General features: G+C 45.2%; 2 protein-coding genes across 4 annotated transcripts; both read right to left on the bottom strand.

The window, feature by feature from the left end:
- Positions 1-229: 229 nt before the first annotated feature.
- Positions 230-15,467, bottom strand: LOC124114063 (tripartite motif-containing protein 2-like). Of its 3 annotated transcripts, XM_048397371.1 has the most exons (4): positions 15,411-15,467; positions 12,805-13,096; positions 4,297-4,588; positions 231-2,387 (listed from the first exon to the last, which is right to left on the bottom strand). In XM_048397371.1, the coding sequence occupies exons 2-4, from the start codon at positions 12,865-12,867 to the stop codon at positions 733-735; spliced, it is 2,010 nt and encodes a 669-aa protein (XP_048253328.1). In that variant the 5' UTR covers positions 12,868-13,096; positions 15,411-15,467; the 3' UTR covers positions 231-732. The 3 variants fall into 3 exon arrangements, with proteins under 3 accessions (XP_048253329.1, XP_048253328.1, XP_048253330.1); XM_048397372.1 differs by lacking the exons at positions 12,805-13,096; positions 15,411-15,467 and adding an exon at positions 6,073-7,135 and having other exon boundaries at positions 230-2,387; XM_048397373.1 differs by lacking the exons at positions 12,805-13,096; positions 15,411-15,467 and adding an exon at positions 7,174-7,493 and having other exon boundaries at positions 232-2,387.
- Positions 8,671-9,923, bottom strand: LOC125381138. The gene has a single exon (XM_048397379.1). The coding sequence runs from the start codon at positions 9,753-9,755 to the stop codon at positions 9,018-9,020; it is 738 nt and encodes a 245-aa protein (XP_048253336.1). The 5' UTR covers positions 9,756-9,923; the 3' UTR covers positions 8,671-9,017.
- Positions 15,468-24,952: the final 9,485 nt, after the last annotated feature.

The raw sequence follows: 24,952 nt of genomic DNA, 5'->3' as shown, positions 1-24,952 counted from the left end.
TGGTACAAAAAATCGGGGGAAATAATGATAATAATAAATCCAACAATTACAACAGAGCTCTCAGCCATTGTGGCTTGGATCCCTAATAAGTTGCAAAAGTGGTCGTTGTGTTTGCTTGCAGAATTAACATGCTTGGTGTGACGAACAGTGACTGTCCGCAGCAAGATTGGTGGCTATTAACCTTTTCAAAAACTTAAAATTAAATAATATTTTTGATAACCGTTTTATTTCTTCTTCTTGTTGAGTTTGAGTTGAAGTAACTTTTGTATTCAGTTTATTTCTTCATTATTTACCTTGACCTTGAATAAATTATACTTATAAGAAATGCTTTCGGAAGAGATTTCTTGTGAATATGGAAAGGGTTTCAAGCTTTTGATTCACTGTTTTACTTAACTTCAACAAAGTCCGTTTCTAAACTTACCAGTAATCCAAAACAGAACTGGCAGAACTTTAAAAATATATGCACGGATCAAATTTCAGGTCTGTCGACATTTATTAATAATAATTAACAGGTCTCGTATCGGAGATGTCTTTAAAACACAGTTGATGTATCCTGTACTGTGAGACATGCATGTGACTGAGATATCCTGAATAGTACATCGTCATCCATCAGGTAACTTACGGATAATCAGTATTCTACTGTTTGGGACTTTAGGAATTCCTTCCTAAAGACGACAGCAACCTGAGAGAGTTCTACACACATATATATGTGACAAACACACGTTGTCAGTGTTAACATGTAAACACCTTAATAACTCCTTCCAAACTGAGACAAACATACACGTGGTTATGTCCATCTACACACACACCCTCGGGGTGCTTGATACCGTCCTGTTGTGTCAGTATGTTTCTGACAAACTGTCCTGACTCCGTCAGATGGATGACACTGTGTAGAGAGAAGTCTGTCACCAGGATGTCACCTGTGCTGGTACTTGTGATACCCTGGGGATACTTCAGTGCTGTGTCTCCTGTAGGGCTGTAGGTGAACACCACATCTCCCTCGGGGGTCAGACACACGACACACTTGGTTCCACTGTCGGACACCAGGATGTTTCCTGTCCTCGTGGTACAGAGGAAGTTGGGACATCGTAAGATGTTGTTACCATTGTGGAGTGGACTGATTGACCTCAGCACGTTTCCCGTCATATCCAGGATATCAACACAGGGAGGAGACCGGGAACCAGCTGCTAGTGTTGATGGTGTCAGGGACGTTATGCCCCAGTACTGTTTGCTGGTTGTGACGGTTGACAGCAGCACCAGGTCAGGGTTAGCTTCTACTGTTACAATCTGTTTGATGTTCCAGACAGTGACGGCCACCTGGTTGTGTGTCAACTTTGTCAGACTCAATGGTTGACCATCCAGACGGAGTTTACTGTGACGTGTCTCGTTATTCCTGGTGTAGAAGGACTTCACACAGCTGTTGCTGCAAGCTGTGACTACAACTTTATCTGTGTCATTCACCACCATCACTGTCACGTCACTCGGGTCTGGTGTGTTACTTTCGCCTGATACTCTGACGTTAATGGTGTCCTGTAACACAGGAGTAGCCTTCATGTCCAGCTCACTCTCATACATGACGTCTATCTCACCCAGCTGTAGATCGTCCAGAGATTTACTCAGCTTGTCCGTGTCCTGTCTGAATGTGACCTTGGTTATTCTTCCTCTCTCCTTCACATCTGCGTCTCCGACAGCCTCCACATCACCCGTCTCACATCCCTGATACATCTCATACACATCCATGTCACACTCAGATTGTAGAGCCTGGTCTATCAGCTCCGCCTGTTGTTGGTACATCTGTACTGACATCTCACCTGACTTAATGTCTGCTTTCAGTTGCCCGATGTGTTTATATGAAATGTCTTCCATCTGATCTAACAGCTTCCTCTCCTTCTCCTTGGCCTGATTGATAACTTTCTGGCATGCAGACTGAATGTTCGATTTCATCATTGAAAAATGATCTCTCCCTAATTTCTCTTTCAACTTCTTTTCATTCACACGTAGTTTCATCTTATCTTCCTTCTTTGATAATGCCTTCTTCACTGCTCTCAGCTGTCTTTTCATTGTCATTATCTGTGACGTGATCGTGACAACGGCGTCACATTTCCTGTGGTAAATGATGCAACATTTCTGACATGCTGCCTTCTTGCAATCCGTACAGAGAAATTCTAGCGACTCCTGTTTGTGCTCTCTGCACATGACCTTGACCTTTTGTCTTCCCTTAGCCTTTACCTCTCCAGACAGGTCAGTGACGTCATGCTGACGAAATGATGGGATGCGGTTGTGAGCTCCAGTACATTTGTCACAGAGTGCCTCATCACAGACCGAACACCAAACAACAGCCGGAGTTGTCTCCCCATCTCCTTGGCAGTAGGTACAGTAGGTCGTGTCTGTAAACACATTACAGTTGCATAATAACATTTCACCTACTTAAACTATTTACATGTGTTTATATCTCCTTATATCTTTCTAGCAACGGAAACACTATCAGCAACAGGAGATGGACCAAATAAATAAAACCTTCTTACTTAAGCATTTGGTATACATTTTATCACTTATGGAAATCTATTTAGTACTCAGTTTGTGTGTGCACAGTAGCTGGTCACTTTATGTCCTCAACTCTTAGATGCTGCAATACATGTTTGTTAGCAAAATATCGGCTGGAGTGGGCGGGACAGAGGACTGGGACTGCAGGGGTGGGAGGGACAGGGCGGGACAAGGGAATGGGACTGCAGGGGTGGGAGAGACAGGATGGGACAGGGGAAGGGGACTGCAGAGGTGGGTGGGACAAGGGAATGGGACTGCAGGGGTGGGAGAGACAGGATGGGACAGGGGAAGGGGACTGCTGGGGTGGGAGAACAGGGGAAGGGGACTGCAGGGGTGGGACGGACAGGGGAATGGGACTGCAGGGGTGGGACGGACAGGGGAATGGGACTGCAGGGGTGGGAGGGACAGAACGGGACAGTGGAATGCGACTGCAGGGGTGGGAGGGAGAGGGCGGGACAGTGGAACGGGGCTACAGGGGTAGAAGGGACAGGATGGGACGGAGAACTGGGACTGCATGGTTGGGCGGGACAGGGGATGGGACTGCAGGGGTGGGAGGGACAGGGGAATAGGACTGCAGGGGTAGGAGGGACAGGTCGGGACAGGGGAATGGGACTGCAGGGGTGGTAGGGACAGGGGATGGGACTGCAGGGGTGTGAGGGACAATGGAACGGGACTGCAGGGGTGGGAGGGACAGGGGAGTGGACTGCAGGGGTTGGCTGGACAGGGGAATGGGACTGCAGGTTTGGAAGGGACATGGGAATGGACTGCAGGGTTGGGAAGGACAGGGCGGCACAGGGGAATGGGATTACAGGGGTGGAAGGGACAGGGGAATAGGACTGCGGAGCCGGGAAGGACAGGGCGGAACAGGGGACTGCAGGGTTGGTAGGGACAGGACGGGGCAGGGGAATGGGACTGCAGGGCAGGGTGGACATTGCGGGCAGATGTATGGGACAGCAGGGATGGGAAGGACAGGGCGGGACAGGGAAATGGGATTACAGGGGTGGGAGGGACAGGGGAATGTGACTGTAGGGATGGGTAGGACAGGGCGGGACAGGGACATGGGACTGGGGACGGGGTGGACATGGCAGACAGGTGTATGGGACTGCAGGGCGGGGTGGACATTGCGGGCAGATGTATGGGACAGCAGGGATGGGAAGGACAGGGCGGGACAGGGAAATGGGATTACAGGGGTGGGAGGGACAGGGGAATGTGACTGTAGGGATGGGTAGGACAGAGCGGGACAGGGACATGGGACTGGGGACGGGGTGGACATGGCAGACAGGTGTATGGGACTGCAGGAATTGGTGGGACAAGTGTGTGGAACTGTAGGGCTGGGGGATACAGCGGAAGAGAAATCCTGTCCTAAATAATCCCATTCTATTTCTCAGTTCCAATATATGCAGTGATTTTATTGATATTCATGCACTGTAGAAAGACGACAACCATGTGCTTGCATTATGTAAATCTAAACATTATCAAAGGCATAAACCACCAAAGGCCAGTGCTGATCATAGCGAGTTAGATACGGTTTAAAATGAATGAAATGCCTGAAATACTTCCAAAAGTGCAAGTCTGTAAACACATTTACTATTTCAAACGTATTTGTTCGTGAGTCCTATGATAGATGAAACGATTGTGCAAAAACTCAAGTATGTCAATAGTTCAGCGAGTTTGGAGCTTTATGCACATGTTGTCGATGTAGCTCTGATTGTTAGTAGTTACTCCGTCTGGGAGCAAATCAAATGTATCTACCTTTAGATCCCGGACCAAACGAGTCCAAGAGTCCCTGGATGATAAAGATTGGCTTGACGTCATCCGCCCACTCCTCCACTGGTCTCTCAGGGGCAGACACTTTCGTCATCTTGTTGCAGAATGGACAGAGGAGGGACTTGGCACTAATGGCTTCTGGTCTGGTTTTGGTGTAGTTGACGACACATTTCCGACAAAAGGTGTGATTACACACAAGTGTACAGGGATTATCAAACACCTCTGTGCAAATTGTACAGGTCAGGAAATGTTCCGTAAGCTTCTGAGAGGTTGCCATCTGAAACATGTTAAGGTTCAGGATTTCAACAGTACCCCGGGTTTATGTAACATTCTTTGGTCTTCCGTGTAATCAGGTGCCAAATAACCCAGTTGGGTTACTTTCAAGCTGTCCCAAAGAATCAGTATATTATGGACCCCTAGAAAGTATATTGTTGCCCTTACAAAAACAAGCCAAACGTGTCAAAATTAACAAGAACACAACAATGCGATAATGCGACAACACGACATTTTGTTAATTTGTAGCATTTTCCTGGTCAATTTTTTCGAGTACTACATGTGCGCCTGGTAACTCGATAAGGGCAACAACGCGACATTATGAATATTTCGCACATTGTCATCCATTTTAATGTCCTATTTACACAGTTTTTATCGTATGACAAAGCGACAACCTGACATATTTCGACCTGGAAAAAATGTTGCTTTGCTGCCCCTTGGCAAAATAATAAATATTTTATTCAAAGCGCTACAATTGGACAAATGGTCAAAGTGTAGTGTTGTGGCATTGTCGCATTCTCACGCTGTGGTTAAATTATTTTTGCAAGAGTGACAATGTGACAAGCTGACAACGCGACAATGACCCTTCTAGGATTCCATAGTATATAACAAAGGAATTGTTTTGCTAAACTTTGGACATGGTGCAGACGCCTTCTTTGTTCTGGACATATTCTGTTGAAACTAGAAGACTAGACTACAGTCTCTCCTCAACGCACTTTCCAGAAGTCACGTTAAGAGCAAATTAATAATCAATTCCATCTAGCGTTAAGAGCAAAATGGTGGTGAAAATATGAAAATATGAGAACATAGAAACTAACCAAATTTTTCATGTTTGATGCCTCTAGCTACCTCAATAAGAAAGTTGTATGCACTTTCCATTAAATAAGCTTGAACTTCATTCAAAGGTAGCGCACAACCTTGCCACTCAAATGCCCCACCCATAGATGATATATACAAACCTTCCTCCTAATGTAGTAAACACTGCTTGAGTTATTGTGAACAAAGTATAGTTTTGACTGTATGACATTCAGGCCCAATTTGACCTTCACTATTGTCTCAAAATGTTCAAGACGATTCCATGAGACGATCCAAATTGCATATTAACTACACGTGTTGGTCCTTAATAGAATTCAATGTGGCAACAAAAGTACAGCTTTCTAAATGAAAGTAGGTCACTGTGAACTGTCACCACTTGTCATGCATGTGTTTTCAAATAACATAACAACTATATGCATAACACTTAAATAAATATCGGCATAAGTTAAATTGGCAAACACAGATTACGAATTCCCTTCACGGTGAACTTGACCTTGTATACGAGGGTCACTCACAGGTATTTCGTCTCAACTGACCTTGAGGATGACCTTAAGCCTTGACTTGACATATCAAGTGTACAAGAAACATACTGCCATATGATTGAGAAATGAAAGATATGATATATTTCAGATGTCCATGCACCAAGTGATCATATTCAGAAAAAGAACTTACACGGGGCTGCTTAATCATACACCGGATAGTGTCTATTTGCTAAATGTAAAGAATTGTTCTTAGTTTTCTGAAAAAGGAAACAGTAAAATAAAAATACAATAACAACCTGTCTTAGCGAGATGTTAAACAACCACCTAACCATAATTAGTCATGAATCTTCGTTTCTATGATAAAATTAAAACAGTAAAGTATTCAACTGAAACATCTCCATTGAAATATGAAGTCTGCAATTGTGGATATCGTAGCTTGGATTTGAGACATTCTCTTGACTCAACTAGGCCCTGAAACATGTTTAAATATCTCCCGCCATATTCCTAGTGGGTCACTGGTCCTCATTACCATAACGAAAGTAGACGACTGACTTCCGTGTTGTAAACAGTATGTAGGTATGCAGGTGACACACTGGAGATTGTGGTGACTATGGCATAAACCAGTACAGGATATTAATACACACACATACACTTAATTATCGATAAACGTTGACTCCTCATGATCTGTATATGAACGAATACAACAAACCACACACGACTTTGTTGTGATCTTGGATCCTCGTTTTTTATCCTCGTTTTTTCAATCTACACCCATCCAGTAATTAAAACTAACCATGTTTTTTTCAATATTAAGTGCTGTAGTTTTTAACATGATGACTTATGCTGAAAGTGACCACACATATTTTGAAGCAAGTGACATCTGGCGCGGAACTGGTGTGTAGTAATGTTCTATAAATTCCTAGACACGTGTGGCTACGTAAAATAGATCATTGAGTGTGTAGTGATGTTCTATAAATGTAAGGAGACGGGTGCCAAAGCGAAATAGATCCATGGGTGTGTAGCAATGTTCTATAAATGTCTGGACATGGGTGGCCCAGTGAAATAAGTCCATGGGTGTGTAGTTATGTTGTATAAATGTATGGAGACGGTAGGCCCAGTGAAATAGATCTATGGGTGTGCACCTATGTTCTAGAAATGGTTGAGAACTGCTTGGCAAAATGAAGCAACTGCTTACCAAATGTAGCAACTGCTTTGCCAAATGTAGCAACTGCTTAGCCAAATACCTAGCACCAGCCAGGAAAACACGAGGCAAATAGACACGCAACATTACCTTGCTGGTGATGAGACACTGGTAACGTAGTCCTCCGAGAACTGTGTGAATATCTCGTGTTGAAGGTGGGCGCAATAACACCTGTGTGTGATCCTCCCGAGTTGGGTGGCAAACTGTGGACTAGGTGCAATGTCCACGGCTTGTCTATGTACGTCGTCAGTCATTGGTTATCTCGAGTCAGCAGTTTGTTTAAGATATGCAGCACATGCAGTTCACAATTAAGTAGGCTAGATAACAGGTGTACACAGCATGTACAACACGTCACACTCTCATCACAACCAGACTTAATACTGGGCTACCACGACGATTCTAACCTGAAACTTATTTAAAGCTGGAACATGTTGGTTATTATGATAGTTCCCTGTCCATCCCGTGGTAACATGTTAAGGCACTGAGAACCTGTGAGGCTACTCGTATACATACAAGGGCGGATCCAGCATATTCAAAAGGGAGGATTCCAAATATAAAATGCCCTCTCAGATTACTGTACTGCCTACAGTGAGTGAGTGAGTGAGAATGGTTTTACGCCGCTTTTAGCAATATTCCAACAATATCACGGCGGTGGACACCAGAAATGGGCTTCACACATTGTACCCATGTTGGGAATCGAACCTGGGTCTTCGGTGTGACGAGTGAACGCTTTAACCACTAGGCTACCCGACCGCCCCTGTACTGCCTACAACATACTACATTTGGGTTTTCAAAAGGAGGGGGGTCAGGAACGCCTCCCCCATCCCCTGGATCCACCGAAGTACATGGAACGTAGTTTAAAACTGGTTTGTTCAATTGTGTTTCGTGAAAAATCGTGGTTAGTCTTCATAGCTCTCTGTTCTTGTTGGTTGTGTCTACATCATATCTTATCATATCATACCATATAATGCCATGTCATTCCATGCCAATTTATTTCATATCAATCAATCAATATTTAGTCAACACTGGAAGACAGCAAGCCATATATTATGTTCACTAAAAAACAGTATTTACACAATTTCTATAATACACATAATATATTGCATAATAATAACTCTGGTTATTGAGGTGTCCCTGGTACAAAAATCGGGGGAAATAATGACAATAATATATCCAACAATTACAACAGAGCTCTCAGCCATTGTGGCTTGGATACCTAATAAGTTGCAAAAGTGGTCGTTGTGTTTGCTTGCAGAATTCACATGCTTCGTGTGACGAACAGTGACTGTCCGCAGCAAGATTGGTGGCTATTAACTTTTCAAAAACTTAAAAATAAATTATATTTTTGGAACAGTTTTATTTCTTCTTCTTGTTGAGTCTGAGGTGAAGTAACTTTTGAATTCAGTTCATTTCTTGATTATTTACCTTGACTTATAAGAAATGCTTTCGGAAGAGATTTCTTGTGAATATGGAACGGGTTTCAAGCTTTTGATTCACTGTTTTACTTAACTTCAACTTTAAGTCCGTTTCTAAACTTACCAGTAATCCAAAACAGAACTTGCAGAACTTTAAAAATATATACACAGATCAAATTTCAGGTCTGTCGACATTTATTAATAACATGTACACATAAAATCAATAAATGTATGACCGTCCACCACATGTCTTGGTAATCCTGATTACTTCAGTATGTTGATGTATTAGAGAGTAACATGGACAGGTCTCGTATCTGAGCTGTCTTTAAAACGCAGTTGATGTATCGTGTACTGTGAGACATGCATGTGACTGAGATATCCTGAATAGTACATCGTCATCCATTAGGCAACATGCGGATAATCAGTATCCTACTGTTTGGGCGTTTATGAATTCCTTCCTAAAGACGACAGCAACCTGAGAGAGTTCTACACACATATATATGTCACAAACACACGTTGTCAGTGTTTACATGTGAACACCTTAATAACTCCGCTAATGAGACAAACATACACGTGGCCATGTCCGTCTACACACACACCCCAGGGATAGTTGATACCGTCCTGTTGTGTCAGTATGTTTCTGACAAACTGTCCTGACTCCGTCAGATGGATGACTCTGTGTAGAAGGTAGTCTGTCACCAGGATGTCACCTGTGCTGGTACGTGTGATACCCTGGGGACACTTCAGTGCTGTGTCTCCTATAGGGCTGTAGGTGAACACCACATCTCCCTCGGGGGTCAGACACACGACACGCTTGGTTCCACAGTCAGACACCAGGATGTTTCCAGTCCTCGTGGTACAGAGATAGTTGGGTCTTTGTAAGATGTTGTTACCGTTGTGGAGTGGACTGATTGATCTCAGCACGTTTCCCGTCATATCCAGGATATCAACACAGGTAGGAGACCGGGAACTAGCTGCTAGTGTTGATGGTGTCAGGGACGTTATGCCCCAGTACTGTTTGCTGGTTGTGATGGTTGACAGCAGCACCAGGTCAGGGTTGACTTCTACCGTTACAATCTGATAGATGTTCCAGACAGTGACCGCCACCTGGTTGTGTGTCAACTTTGTCAGATTCCATGGTCGACCACCCAGACTGAGTTTACTGTGACGTGTCTGGTTATTCCTGGTGTAGAAGGACTTCACATTGTCGTTGATCCAGTCTGTGACTACAACTGTATCTGTGTCATTCACCACCATCACTGTCACGTCACGCGGGTGTGGTGTGTTAATGTCGCCTCCTACTCTGACGTTAATGGTGTCCTGTAACACAGGAGTAGCCTTCAGGTGATCGTGACAACGGCGTCACATTTCCTGTGGTAAATGATGCAACATTTCTGACACGCTGCCTTCTTGCAATCCTTACAGAGAAATTCTAGCGACTCCTGCCTGTGCTCTCTGCACATGACCTTTCGTCTTCCCTTAGCCTTTACCTCTCCAGACAGGTCAGTGACGTCATGCTGACGAAATGATGGGATGCGGTTGTGAGCTCCAGTACATTTGTCACAGAGTGCCTCATCACAGACCGAGCACCAAACAGCAGCCAGAGTTGTCTCCCCATCTTCTTGGCAGTAGGTACAGTAGGTCGTCTTTGTAAACACATTACAGTTGCATAATAACATTTCACCGACTAAAACTATTTACATGTGTCACCTTATATCTTTCTAGCAACGGAAACACTATCAGCTCCAGGAGATGGACCAATTAAATAAAACCTTCTTACTTAAGCATTTGGTATACATTTTATCACTTATAGAAATATATTTAGTACTCAGTTCGTGTGTGGACAGTAGCTGGTCACTTTATGTCCTGAACTCTTAGAAGGGGTGGGAGGGAGAGGACGGGACAGGGGAATCGGACTGCAGGGGCCGGGTAGGTCAGGGCGAGACAGAGGATTGGGACTGCAGGGGTGGGCAGGACAGGGAAATGGGACTGCAGGGGTGGGAGGGACAGGGAAATGGGACTGCAGGGGTAGGGGGACAGGGCGGGACAGGGGAATAGAATTGCAAGGGTGGGAGGGACAGGGGAATGGGATTGCAGGGACAGGGGGATGGGACTGCAGGGGTGGGAGGGACAGGGCGGGACAGGGGAATGGGATTGCAAGGGTGGGAGCGACAGGGCGGGACAGGGGAATGGGACTGCAGGGGTGGGAGGGACAGGGCGGGACAGGGGAATGGGATTGCAAGGGTGGGAGGGACAGGACGGGAGAGTGGAATGGGACTGCAGGGGTGGGAGGGACAGGGCGGGACAGGGGAATGGGATTGCTGGGGTGGGGGAGTGCAAGGGTGGGAGGGACAGGGCGGGACAGTGGAATGGGACTGCAGGGGTGGGAGGGACAGGGCGGGACAGGGGGATGGGATTGCAGGGGTGGGGGGGACAGGGCGGGACAGGGGAATGGGATTGCAAGGGTGGGAGTGACAGGGCGGGACAGTGGAATGGGACTGCAGGGGTGGGAGGGACAAGGCGGGACAAAGGGATGGGACTGCAGGGGTGGGAGGGACAGGACGGGAGAGTGGAATGGGACTGCAGGGGTGGGGGGGGGTGGGGGGGGGACAGGGCGGGACAGGGGAATGGGATTGCAAGGGTGGGAGGGACAGGGCGGGACAGGGGAATGGGATTGCAAGGGTGGGAGGGACAGGGCGGGACAGTGGAATGGGATTGCATGGGTGGGAGGGACAGGGCGGGACAGTGGAATGGGACTGCAGGGGTGGAGGGGACAGGGTGGGACAGTGGAATGGGACTGCAGGGGTGAGAGGGACAGGGGAATGAGACTGCAGGGGTGGGAGGGACAGGGCGGGTCAGTGGAATGGGACTGCAGGGGTGGGAGGGACACAGCGGGACAGGGGAATGGGACTGCAGGGGTGGGAGGGGCAGTGGAATGAGACTGCAGGGCCGGGGAAGACAGGACGGGACAGTGGAATGAGACTGCAGGGGTGGTAGGGACAGGGCGGAACAGTGGAATGGGACTGCAGGGGTGGGAGGGAGAGGGCGGGACAGTGGAATGGGATTGCATGGGTGGGAGGGACAGGGCGGGACAGTGGAATGGGACTGCAGGGGTGGAGGGGACAGGGTGGGACAGTGGAATGGGACTGCAGGGGTGAGAGGGACAGGGGAATGAGACTGCAGGGGTGGGAGGGACAGGGCGGGTCAGTGGAATGGGACTGCAGGGGTGGGAGGGACACAGCGGGACAGTGAAATGGGACTGCAGGGGTGAGAGGGACATTTGAAAAAGACTGCGGGGCCGGGGGAGACAGGACGGGACAGTGGAATGAGACTGCAGGGGTGGTAGGGACAGGGCGGAACAGTGGAATGGGACTGCAGGGGTGGGAGGGAGAGGGCGGGACAGTGGAATGAGACTGCAGGGGTGGGAGGGACAGGACGGGACAGTGGAATGAGACTGCAGGGGTGGTAGGGACAGGGCGGGAGAGTAGAATGGGACTGCAGGGGTGGGAGGGACAGGGCGGGACAGTGGAATGGGACTGCAGGGGTGCGAGGGACATTTGAAAAAGACTGCGGGGCCGGGGGAGACAGGACGGGACAGTGGAATGAGACTGCAGGGGTGGTAGGGACAGGGCGGAACAGTGGAATGGGACAGCAGGGGTGGGAGGGAGAGGGCGGGACAGTGGAATGAGACTGCAGGGGTGGGAGGGACAGGACGGGACAGTGGAATGGGACTGCAGGGGTGGTAGGGACAGGGCGGGACAGTGGAATGGGACTGCAGGGGTGGGAGGGAGAGGGCGGGACAGTCGAACTAGACTGCATGGGTGGGACAGGGGAATGAGACTGCAAGGGTGAGAGGGACAGGGGAATGGGACTGCAGGCGTGGGTAGGACTGGGGAATAGGAATCCTGTCATAAGTTATCCCATTCTATTTCTCAGTTCCAATATATGCAGTGATTTTATTGATATTCATGCACAGTGGAAAGACGACAACCATGTGCCTGCATTGTGTAAATCTCAACATTATCAAAGGCATAAACTACCAAAGGCCAGTGCTGATCATAGCCAGTTAGATACCATTTGAAATGAATGGAATGCCTGAAATACTTCCAAAAGTGCAAGCCTGTAAACACTCACTATTTCAAACGTATAGTTCATGAGTCCTATGATAGATGAAACGATTGTGCAAATTCTCAAGTATGTTAATAGTTCAGCGAGTTTGGAGCTTCATGCACATAGTGTTGGTGTAAATTAAAAAATGTCTGTCGTTAGTAGTTAATCCGTCTGGGAGAAAATCAGCTGTATCTACCTTTAGATCCCGGACCAAACGAGTCCAAGAGTCCCTGGATGATAAAGATTGGCTTGACGTCATCCGCCCACTCCTCCACTGGTCTCTCAGGGGCAGACACTTTCGTCATCTTGTTGCAGAATGGACAGAGGAGGGACTTGGCACTGATGGCTTCTGGTCTGGTCTTGGTGTAGTTGACGACACATTTCCGACAGAAGGTGTGGTTACACACAAGTGTACAGGGATTATCAAACACCTCTGTGCATATTGTACAGGTCAGGAAATGTTCCGTAAGCTTCTGAGAGGTTGCCATCTGAAACATGTTAAGGTTCAGGATTTCAACAGTACCCTGGGTTTATGTAACATTCTTTGGTCTCCCGTGTAATCATGTGCCAAATATCCCAGTTGAGTTACTTTGAAGCTGTATCAAAGTATCAGTATATTATGGACCCCTAGAAAGTATATTTTTGCCCTTACAAAAACAAGCAAAACGTGTCAAAATTAACAAGAACACGACAATGCGATAATGCGACAACACGACATTTTGTTATTTTGTAGCATTGTCCTGGTCATTTTTTTCGAGTGCTACACGTGCGCACGGTTAATCGATAATGCGACAACGCGACATTATCAATATTTCGCACATTGTCATCCATTTTAATGTCCTATTTACACAGTTTTGATCATGTGACAAAGCGACAACCTGACATATTTCGCCATGGAAAAAATGTTGCCTTGCTGCCCTTAGGCAAAAAAATTAATATTTTATTCAAAGCGCGACAATTGGACAAATGGTCAAAGTGTAGTGTTGTGTCATTGTCGCATTCTCACGTGGTGGTTAATTTTTGACACTGTTTGCTTATTTTTGCAAGAGTGACAATGTGACAAGCCGACAACGTGACAATGGCCCTTCTAGGATTCCAAAGTATATAACAAAGGAATGTTTTTGTTGAACTTTGGACATGGTGCAGACGCCTTCTTTGTTCTGAACATATTCTGTTGAAACTAGAAGACAAGACTACAGTCCCCCCTCACCGCCATTTCCAGAAGTCACCCTTGGCAGTACTGAGGAACCTGAAGGCATGTCTATTCTAATGACATCATTGTAAGTCATATGACATCACTTCCGGTTAGGGAATATTCAAGAGAATAATCAGTCAACTGAGTCTACTTTATCTGCCGAAACAGATTTCAACTAGCGAAGAGCAAAATGGTTGTGAAAATATGAGAACTTAGAAACTAACAAAAGTTTGATGCCTCTAGCTACCTCAATAAGAAAGTTGTATGCACTTTCGATTAAATAAGCTTGAACTTCATTCAAAGGTAGTGCACAACCTTGCCACTCAAATGCCCCACCCCAAAGATGATATATACAAACCTTCCTCCTACTGTAGTAAACACTGCTTGAGTTATTGTGAAGAAAGAACATTTTTGACTGTATGACATTCAGGTCCAATTTGACCTTCACTTTCGTCTCAAAATGTTCAAGACGATTCCATGGGACGATCCAGATTGCATATTAACTACAAATGTTGATCCAAAAGGGAATTCAATGTGGCAACACAAGTCCAGCGTGTGCTGCGAAATGAAAGTAGGTCACTGTGACCTGTTACCACTTGTCATACGTGTGTTTTCAAATAACATAACAAGTACATGCATAACACTTAAATACATATCGGCATAAGTTAAATTGGCAAACACAGATTACGAATGACCTTCATAGTAAACTTGACCTTGTATTCAAGGAACACTCAAAGATATTTCGTCTCAATTGAACAGGCTTCAGGTTATGACCTTGAGGATGACCTTAACCCTTGACTTGACATATCAAGTGTACAAGAAACATACTCCCATATGATTGAGAAATGAAAGATATGATATATTTCAGATGTCCATGCACCAAGTGATCACATTCAGGGAAAACTTACACGGGGCTGCTTAACCATACACCGGAAAGTGTCTATTTGCTAAATGTAAAGAATTGTTCTTAGTTTTGTGAAAAAGGAAACAGTAAAATACAATAACAACCTGTCTTAGCGAGATGTTAAACAACCACCTGACCATAATTATTCATGAATCTTCCTTTCTATGATAAAATTAAAACAGTAAAGTATTCAACTGAAACATCTCCATTGAAATGTTAAGCCTGCAATTGTGGACATGGTAGCATGGATTTTGAGAGATTCTCTTGACTCGAAACTACTGGGAGCCGAAACACGTTTGAATATCTCCCGCCATTTTCCTAGTGGGTCACTGGTCCTCATTACCATAACGAAAGTAGACGACTGACTTCCGTGTTGTACACAGTATGTAGGTATACAGATAACACACTGGAGATTGTGGTGACTATGGCATAAACCAGTACAGGATATCAATACACACACATTGTTGACAACACGTACACTTAATTATCGATTAACGTTGACACGTCATGATCTGTATATGAATGAATCCAACAAACCACACACGACCTACAGTTGTGATCTTGGACAGAGAGTTGTAAATATCCTCAACAAGGAATACTTGATAAATAAGATGACTAGTTGCAATGTGCTCGTGTTTCTATACACATCAATACCGGAATAAACCGTTCAGCATTCAATGTATAATGCTATATACTGTCTTACCACAGCGTCACTGCACAGCCTCCTGTTACCGTGTGGGTGGGTGTAATGCACTCACGGTGTATAGGAAAAGTGAATACCCATGACAGAATATCCCCCTACTGTACAAGGTTCCACTAACAAAATCAGAATCACTCGTTCGACCAGCAGTGTTCGTTTAGAGCTTTCAGTGCAGATTTACCAATTTGACATTTGTGATTGGATGATTCCGTGGAAATCTTTTATGTTTTTTTAATGTACACCCACCCAGTGTGTGACCTGGCTGATTGTGTGGCACCGTGGCGAACATCGTGGATCGTTGATGTCATCACTGGTTTTCTTGGCCCAGGCTGGCAAGACAGAGATTAAATATTGCTTACTGCGATGTAACTCATTATTCACGCCCTTTTTAACGTAATTATATACAATGAAACCCCGTCAATTCGGACGGAACCTGGCCCTGTGAAATCGATCCATGGTTATGTATTAAAGTTCAATATTTGCCTGCACGGCATAGTAAAATTCTAAAATTTGGCGGGAACGGGTCGCCCAGTCGTTTGAGGTGCTGCATTACACTCTGCAGAGCATGCTGGGATCATACGATCGTGGGTTCGAATCCGTGATATGTTCTGATATGTTTCCATACTGGTGTTTGTTGGGTCTCACAAACTTCGTAAACGTCTGAGGTCTGCAAGACTTCTGGCTTTCCTCCCACGTGAAGCTGGTACGCCATGATATAACTGGCGGGCGTCCTTAACAGATGGAATGGACCGCTCCTGTGTTGTAGTGGTAGAGCGTCCGCCCGAGAAGCGGGGGTTCGATCCCCTGACGCGTCATTTCAAAAGACGTTAAAAGATTATACTTGTTGTTACCCTGTCTGGCAATCGGCATTAAGGGGCTAAAACAAAGACTGGTCGGCTCCGCAGTATGCTGTGTCTGAGTGGGGTATTCATGTTAATGTGGTACTCAGTGGACTAGCACAATAAAATCGGCATTAGTCTGAACTTGTAAAAGCAGCCACACTCACGTGCATTTTAGTGCAATAACCTTGAACACGACGTTAAACTCACTTTCACCTCAGCTCACCTCACCTCACCTTAAAGTATGGAAGTATGAATCATTATGTATGTCAATAGAAGCCGTTTCTAAAATTACCAGTAGTCCAAAACAGAACCTGCAGAGCATTTTAAAAATATATGCACAGATCAAATTTCAGGTCTATCGACATTAATAACATGTATAAGTAAAACTAACAAATCTCGACCGCCCACGGGAAATTTAATATATTCTTATTATATATAATTACTTTTCACAAAAAAAAATGATCGTTTCATTAGGCAGTTACTTCGAGTTTGCTGTGTTTTACTTTTGTACTCTATCGACCTTTATTGATAACATGTACATATACAATAAATGTATGACCGTCCACCACACGTCTTGGTAATCATGATTACTTCACTATGTTGATGTATTTGAGATAAACATACACCCCTGTACACACACATACACCCCTGTACACCCCATACACCCCTGTACACAAACATACGCCCCTGTACACATACATACATCCCTGTACACTAACATACACCCCTGTACACACACATACACCCCTGTACACACACATACGCCCCTGTACACATACATACGCCCCTGTACACACACATACGCCCCTGTACACATACATACGCCCCTGTACACATACATACGCCCCTGTACACATACATACGCCCCTGTACACACACATACGCCCCTGTACACATACATACGCCCCTGTACACACACATACACCCCTGTACACATACATACGCCCCTGTACACACACATACGCCCCTGTACACATACATACGCCCCTGTACACACACATACGCCCCTGTACACATACATACGCCCCTGTACACATACATACATCCCTGTACACACACATACACCCCTGTACACCCCTGTACACATACATACACCCCTGTACACATACATACACCCCTGTACACACAAATACAGCCCTGTACACCCCTGTACACATACATACATCCCTGTACACACAAATCCACCCCTGTACACCCCTGTACACACACATACACCCCTGTACACACAAATCCACCCCTGTACACCCCTGTACACACACATACACCCCTGTACACACACATACGCCCCTGTACAAAAACATACGCCCCTGTACACATACATACATCCCTGTACACACAAATCCACCCCTGTACACCCCTGTACACATACATACACCCCTGTACACATACATACATCCCTGTACACACAAATCCACCCCTGTACACCCCTGTACACATACATACACCCCTGTACACATACATACACCCCTGTACACACACATACATCCCTGTACACACACATGCACCCCTGTACACATACACACCTGTACACACACATACACCCTGACACACACACATACACCCCTGTACATACACATACACCCTGGTACACACGCACACACATACACCCCTGTACACACACATACACCCCGGTACACACACATACATCCCTGTACACACACATACATCCCTGTACCCACACATACACCCCTGTAAACACACATACACCCCTGTACACACACATACACCCTGGCACACACACATACACCCCTGTACACACATACATCCCTGTACACACACATACACCCCTGTACACACACAAACACCCATGAATGAATGATCTTTATTTCCTCCATTAATTTCGGAGAGTGATATACATTTGGAATCATGTTAACACAGCATATTTACACGAACATTATATTATGCAGAGAAATTGGCAATACTGAATATTTACATGTCCTGGTCCTGGTATGAGATATAATGTCTATAGATAGAGCAGTGATCGCAGGTTCCAGGAGCTTATGTGTCGTGATACAGAAGATATGAATTCAGCCCATCTGTCAAGGCTCATATCCTCTACAATAGGGGTTATACCACCTAGCAATGTCACAAGTTTGACTTCGTCATCTGCACAGTCCTCAATACGCATCTATTGTTCGAGGTTTAAAGAGTCAAATAGATGTTCATAGAGGGTGTTCCTTGCATCAGCTAAAGCTGTACAACATAGCAGTTGGTGCTTTATTATGTCATCGCACTCCTCATCACACATTAAACACTGTCCAGGTGTTATTGGTAGTGTTCCTAGTTTCACAAGTGCATACATAGGTCTAGTTGGTATATTGTACAGAATACACATATTCCACAGTCTATGAGGTACAAGCTTACTGTGAATTTTAATAAATCTGTTTAATTCAGGGTGATCTCGCAGACTCGTGTGCCAATGAGCAGTTTCATGTTCTGTTATTTTAGTCTGTACGGTTTTGTTCCACACATCCTTGGATGGAAACTGGTTAGTTTTCATAAAGTGAACACATACACCCCTGTACACACACATACACATTTGTACACACACACACATCCCTGTACACACATACACCCCTGTACACACACATGCACCCCTGTACACACAGTTACACCCCTGTACACGTACATACACCCCTGTACACACACATACACCCCTGTACACACACATACAACCCCTGTACACACAGATACATCCCTGTACACACACATACGTCCTTGTACACATATACACCCCTGTACACACACATACACCCTCGCACACACGCACACACATACACACCTGTACACACACATACACCCCTGTACACACACATATACATCCCTGTACACACACATACATCCCTGTACACACATAGATCCCTGTACACACACATACATCCCTGTACACACACATACATCCCTATACACAATACACCCCTGTACACACACATACACCCCTGTACACACAGTTACACCCCTGTACACGTACATACACCCCTGTACACACACATACACCCCTGTACACACAGATACATCCCTGTACACACAAATACGTCCTTGTACACACATACACCCCTGTACACACACATACACCCTGGCACACACGCACACACATACACACCTGTACACACACACACACACACCCTGTACAGACATATACACCCATGTACACACATATACATCCCTGTACACACAGATACATCCCTGTACACACACATACACCCCTGTACACACACATACGTCCTTGTACACATATACACCCCTGTACACACACATACACCCTCGCACACACGCACACACATACACACCTGTACACACACATACACCCCTGTACACACACATATACATCCCTGTACACACACATACATCCCTGTACACACATAGATCCCTGTACACACACATACATCCCTGTACACACACATACATCCCTATACACAATACACCCCTGTACACACACATACACCCCTGTACACACAGTTACACCCCTGTACACGTACATACACCCCTGTACACACACATACACCCCTGTACACACAGATACATCCCTGTACACACACATACGTCCTTGTACACACATACACCCCTGTACACACACATACACCCTGGCACACACGCACACACATACACACCTGTACACACACACACACACACCCTGTACAGACATATACACCCATGTACACACATATACATCCCTGTACACACAGATACATCCCTGTACACACACATACACCCCTGTACACACACATGCACCCCTGTACACACACATACACCCCTGTACACACACATGCACCCCTGTACACACATACACCCCTGTACACACACATACACCTCTGTACACACACATACACACCTGTTCACACACATACACCCCTGTGAACACATACACCCCTGTACACACACACATACACCCCTGTACACACACATACACCCCTGTACACACTCATACACCCCTGTACACACACACACACACATCCCTCTACACACACGCACGTGAAGATCCGGGGTAGAATAGGTCTTCAGCAACCCATGCTTGTCGTCAAAGGTGATTATGCTTATCGTAAGAGGTGACTAACAGGATCGGGTGGTAAGGCTCACTGACTTGGTGCATGTCAATGTATCCAAACTGCGTGGATCGATGCTCATATCAGTCATTGGATTGTCTGGTCCAGACGCGATAATTTACACACCACCCTCATATAGCTGGAATATTAATGAGTGCACTGTTAAACAACAAGCAAATAAACACACACACCCCATTTCACAAACATGCACTGAATACACATACATGCACTTAACATACTGTCTGAATAAGATGTTTTGTGTTTCAGATAGAGCTTGTGAGGAATAAGTTACCGGAGAACAGGAAGATAGCAGCAGCTATCCACAACATCGTGGCCTACAGGTGGGTACAGGAGTCTCGGGGACAGGAGCGCAGAAGTTGACAGTGTTTATTTGTTTATTTGTTTTTGCTTTGTTTATTGATCTTGACACTGTTTTTAAGATGGACTTTATTAGCAATGATTGAAAACTCCCTTCATTATTTCCACCTCTTCCTAAGAAGAAAAATCGCACTCCCCTACCCAGAGTTCCATGCGGACATAGTACCGTATATCGCCGTTTATAAAGCGACCCCATGTATATGTTTGAGTAAAACTTAAAAGATTAAGCTTCAGTCAACTTCAGTGTACACATGATCTGATCGTTTGATACATGAATCTAAACTGTTTTTGCCAGGGCTGCAGTAAAACAATTCCAATCGGACATTTTGTTCCCAACTCCTTGAGTCCTACAGTGGGTAGGGTCGGGTAATAGGGGGTCGGGAGTAAAGCTGGACTTGTCCCAGCCCTATTAGCAACACAGTTCATCATAGTTGACTCGGAACCCCCGGCCACCCCTTGTACAAGTGATGTGGGTTCGAATCCTGGTTCACCTCGATTATGTTTCTAGGTTTGTCAGCAACAAACCCGTGCTCGTGGGTTTCACCGAAGTGGTAAATGTCTGAGACCTGCATCACTTCGGGCTTTCTTCCCACATTAAGCTGACACGCAGTGATATAACTGGAACACTATTAACACTCACTCACTCACTCACTCACTCACTCACTCACTCACTCACCCACCCACCCACCCACTCACCCACTCACTCACTCACTCACTCACTCACTCACTCACTCACTCACTCACTCACTCATCCACCCACCCACCATATTATCACATCCCTGTTTATGAGATTTATTCCCACTGGAGAACAATAGCATGACGTCACTGGAGGTTTATAAACCTGAGGAGGGAGGGCCAGGTGGACAGTTTATTCAGTAAAAGTTTTCCAAACCTGGGAGGGAAATATCTTGAGTGAGGTGATTGTCAATATAGTGACGCCTCTTCCTCTAGACTCTGAATGCGGAGAACGGGATGGTGGTGGTGACTCGGTGGTACGGTGGCATCCATCTCGGTCCGGACATATTTAAGCACATCAATAACCTCTCCAGGGAAATCCTGCTGGAGCACGGCTACGTCAAGGAGAAGGTGAGGGGAGTAGGGGTTGGGGAGGAGTTGTATCTATTTGATACCTATACCCTGGGCTCGCCATTAGTGCCCTAGGATGTGCAGCAATGGCATTGCACATGTATCAACTAACTGAAGGGTGGCGCACACTGTCACAAACCATGTGCACAGTAAACCTTATTTACCTCAGTGAATCTTTACTTCATCACCTGTCCTGGTGTCTCAGTGAATCTTTACTTCATCACCTGCCTGTAGGCTCAGTGAATCTTTACTTCATCACCTGTCCTGGTGTCTCAGTGAATCTTTACTTCATCACCTGCCCTGGTGTTTCGGTGAACCTTTACTTCATCACCTGCCTGTAGGCTCAGTGAATCTTTACTTCATCACCTGTCCCGGTGTCTCAGTGAATCTTTACCTCATCACCTGCCCTGGCGTCTCAGGGAACCTTTACTTCATCACCTGCCCCAGTGTCTCAGGGAATCTTTACTTCATCACCTGTCCTGGTCACTCAGTGAATCTTTACCTCATCACCTGAAGAGTGACGCACACTGTCACAAACCATGTGCACAATAAACCTTTACTTCATCACCTGCCCTGGTGGCTCAGTGAACCTTTACTTCATCACCTGTCTGTAGGCTCAGTAAACCTTTACTTCATCACCTGCCCCAGCGGCTCAGTGAATCTTTACTTCATCACCTGCCCTTGTGTCTCAGTGAATCTTTACCTCATCACCTGCCCTGGTGTTTCAGGGAACCTTTACTTCATCACCTGCCCCAGTGTCTCAGTGAATCTTTACTTCATCACCTGCCCCAGTGGCTCAGTGAATCTTTACCTCATCACCTGACCTGGTCTCTCAGTGAATCTTTACTTCCTCACCTGTCCTGATCACTCAGTGAATCTTTACTTCATCACCTGCCCTGGTGTCTCAGTGAACCTTTACTTCATCACCTGTCTGTAGGCTCAGTAAACCTTTACTTCATCACCTGCCCCAGTGTCTCAGTGAATCTTTACTTCATCACCTGTCCTGGTCACTCAGTGAATCTTTACCTCATCACCTGAAGGGGGACGCACACTGTCACAAACCATGTGCACAATAAACCTTAACTTCATCACCTGCCTGTAGGCTCAGTGGATCTTTACTTCATCACCTGCCCTGGTGTCTCAGTGAATCTTTACCTCATCACCTGCCCTGGTGTCTCAGGGAACCTTTACTTCATCACCTGCCCCAGTGTCTCAGTGAATCTTTACTTCATCACCTGTCCTGGTCACTCAGTGAATCTTTACCTCATCACCTGCCCTGGCGTGTCAGTGAATCTTTACCGCATCACCTGCCCTGGTGTGTCAGTGAATCTTTACCTCATCACCATCCCTGGTGGATCATTTGGAACACACTGGTTGACAATACTAAACAAGATATATGGTTGCCAGTTCAGATCACATCATGGAATTGTCATGTAAAAAAATCCTGACTTTTTAACCAGTCAAAAAAATCAAAATTAGATGCAAATTAAAAGATAAATTTCAAAAGCAAAAACTCAAAGCAGGTCTTACTTACACTGGTGATGTCTCCCACACCTTGCAGGAGGGCTGGGACGAGTCCAGATTTACCACTCGGGGACCCACCCCCTATTACCCGACCCTTCCCAGGTACCCGCTGTAGGTCTCAAGATTGGGAAAAGTTTGACTGTAGCTCTAATAAAATGTGTTTAGATATATTGTATGTACAGACAGTTTCACATCGTTATCAAATAATGTTTCTTAGTAGGTTTTTCCACATTTTAACAGTTTTACATTCACGAAGCATTATATTTGCCCATAGATTGTATTCAATTGCCATAGTACTTTCTGTTGGCAAACCGCCAAGTAAAAAGGACAGAAAGGTATCGTCATCATCGTTCCAGATACTAGAAATCTAGTAAATCAATAATAGACTCAACAAGAATATTTCTTTGTTGTTGAGTCTTTTTACAATACATAAACACATGTTTGATAATATCAAAAGCAAATGTGCCGCATAAACATTCATCAGATTGTATACTGTAGGTACTAAGGCATATGCTAAATCATAGAAGTGTTCCGGCCTTTCAATTGTTAGTAACCAAAGTCTGTGTGCCTTAGGTGATTGTATAAGAGAGTATCGTTTTAGGTTTTCTCTTGAATGAATCTCTGCATGAATTATGTTATGGTCACATACGCTTATTTGTTCTTTAACTCGACTCGCCCATGCATGTTTTGAGGGGAAATGAGAATAAATGGTATATGTGTTTATGTCATTATTGAGTTCATACTTGTTTACAAGTGAAAGCATGTGGTATACGGGTGACATTTTACATTTATCATCTTTTTCTTTAATTGTATCGGGTTCATACTGAACAAGTCTGTGCTGAAATAGTCTTTCAATTACCCGACCTTCCCCAGGTACCCGCTGTAACTCTCAAAATTGGGAAAGGTTGACTGTAGCTCTGGTAAAATGTATTTAGATACACGTATGAAACGATATACACTGAAGTTGATTGAAGTTTTATCTTTATTGAAACATATAAAAGTTAGAAGGAATGGGTGTAGTCAGGAAGAACTGCGAAGATGTGTGACTTGTAGTTTAAACATAGAGTTGTAGATATTTTTGTCATTAAACAATATATCCCGGACAAACAACAGGTCCGGGGAGTCCTGTGGGTACCCGGGTCGTCCTCACTACCCACCTGATCCGAGTACCCGAGTTACCCGTCCCAGCCCTACTTTGCAGCAGAGTAAACTTGAACACAGCTTGTCCCCACACAACCTGCGTCATGTGCTTCATATGAATCTATTCCTTGGGTTCCAGGAGGACAAGAAACGACCCCGGACGAGCAAGAAAAGGTGACGCTCCGTCTGTCTCGGTGAAGATCCTAAATATTGTACAGGATTTTTTTAAGACTATTTGTGCAAGAGCTGTCCATATTTAAGGCTTCATTCCCCACTGAAGCATGTGATATTTTATGAAACATTTGTAAATAATAAATGGATGTGTCAAAAGCATGCTCATCATTTCCAAACATGAACCTTATTGTTTCAGTGAGAACTTCATTATCACAATGTGTCCTTTGGTTCTGCTGTATTCAGTCATTCTCATGTGTTTACACTCAATTCCCATCGATTCTCGTGGTAAATATACGTCTTCTTCAATTCATAGAGGGCATGTATATTGTTATACTAACATTCAGATATGGAAATGCTG

This window comes from Haliotis rufescens, unplaced genomic scaffold (assembly GCF_023055435.1).
Source record: "Haliotis rufescens isolate VD_foot unplaced genomic scaffold, xgHalRufe1.0.p SCAF_17, whole genome shotgun sequence".
Classification (NCBI taxonomy): domain Eukaryota; kingdom Metazoa; phylum Mollusca; class Gastropoda; order Lepetellida; family Haliotidae; genus Haliotis; species Haliotis rufescens.
This window is presented reverse-complemented; position numbering and strand designations above follow the sequence as displayed.

Bases quoted from the DNA above. Each gene is read 5' to 3' on its own strand.
- LOC125381138 (XM_048397379.1), bottom strand. From the start codon at position 9,755: ATGGTGGTGAATGACACAGATACAGTTGTAGTCACAGACTGGATCAAC.
- LOC124114063 (XM_048397371.1), bottom strand. From the start codon at position 12,867: ATGACGTCAAGCCAATCTTTATCATCCAGGGACTCTTGGACTCGTTTG. The intron at 4,589-12,804 runs GTAGATACAGCT...AACATGTTTCAG, and splicing joins GTTTGGTCCGGGATCTAAAG to ATGGCAACCTCTCAGAAGCT. The intron at 2,388-4,296 runs GTAGATACATTT...ATGTGTTTACAG, and splicing joins GTTTGGTCCGGGATCTAAAG to ACACGACCTACTGTACCTAC.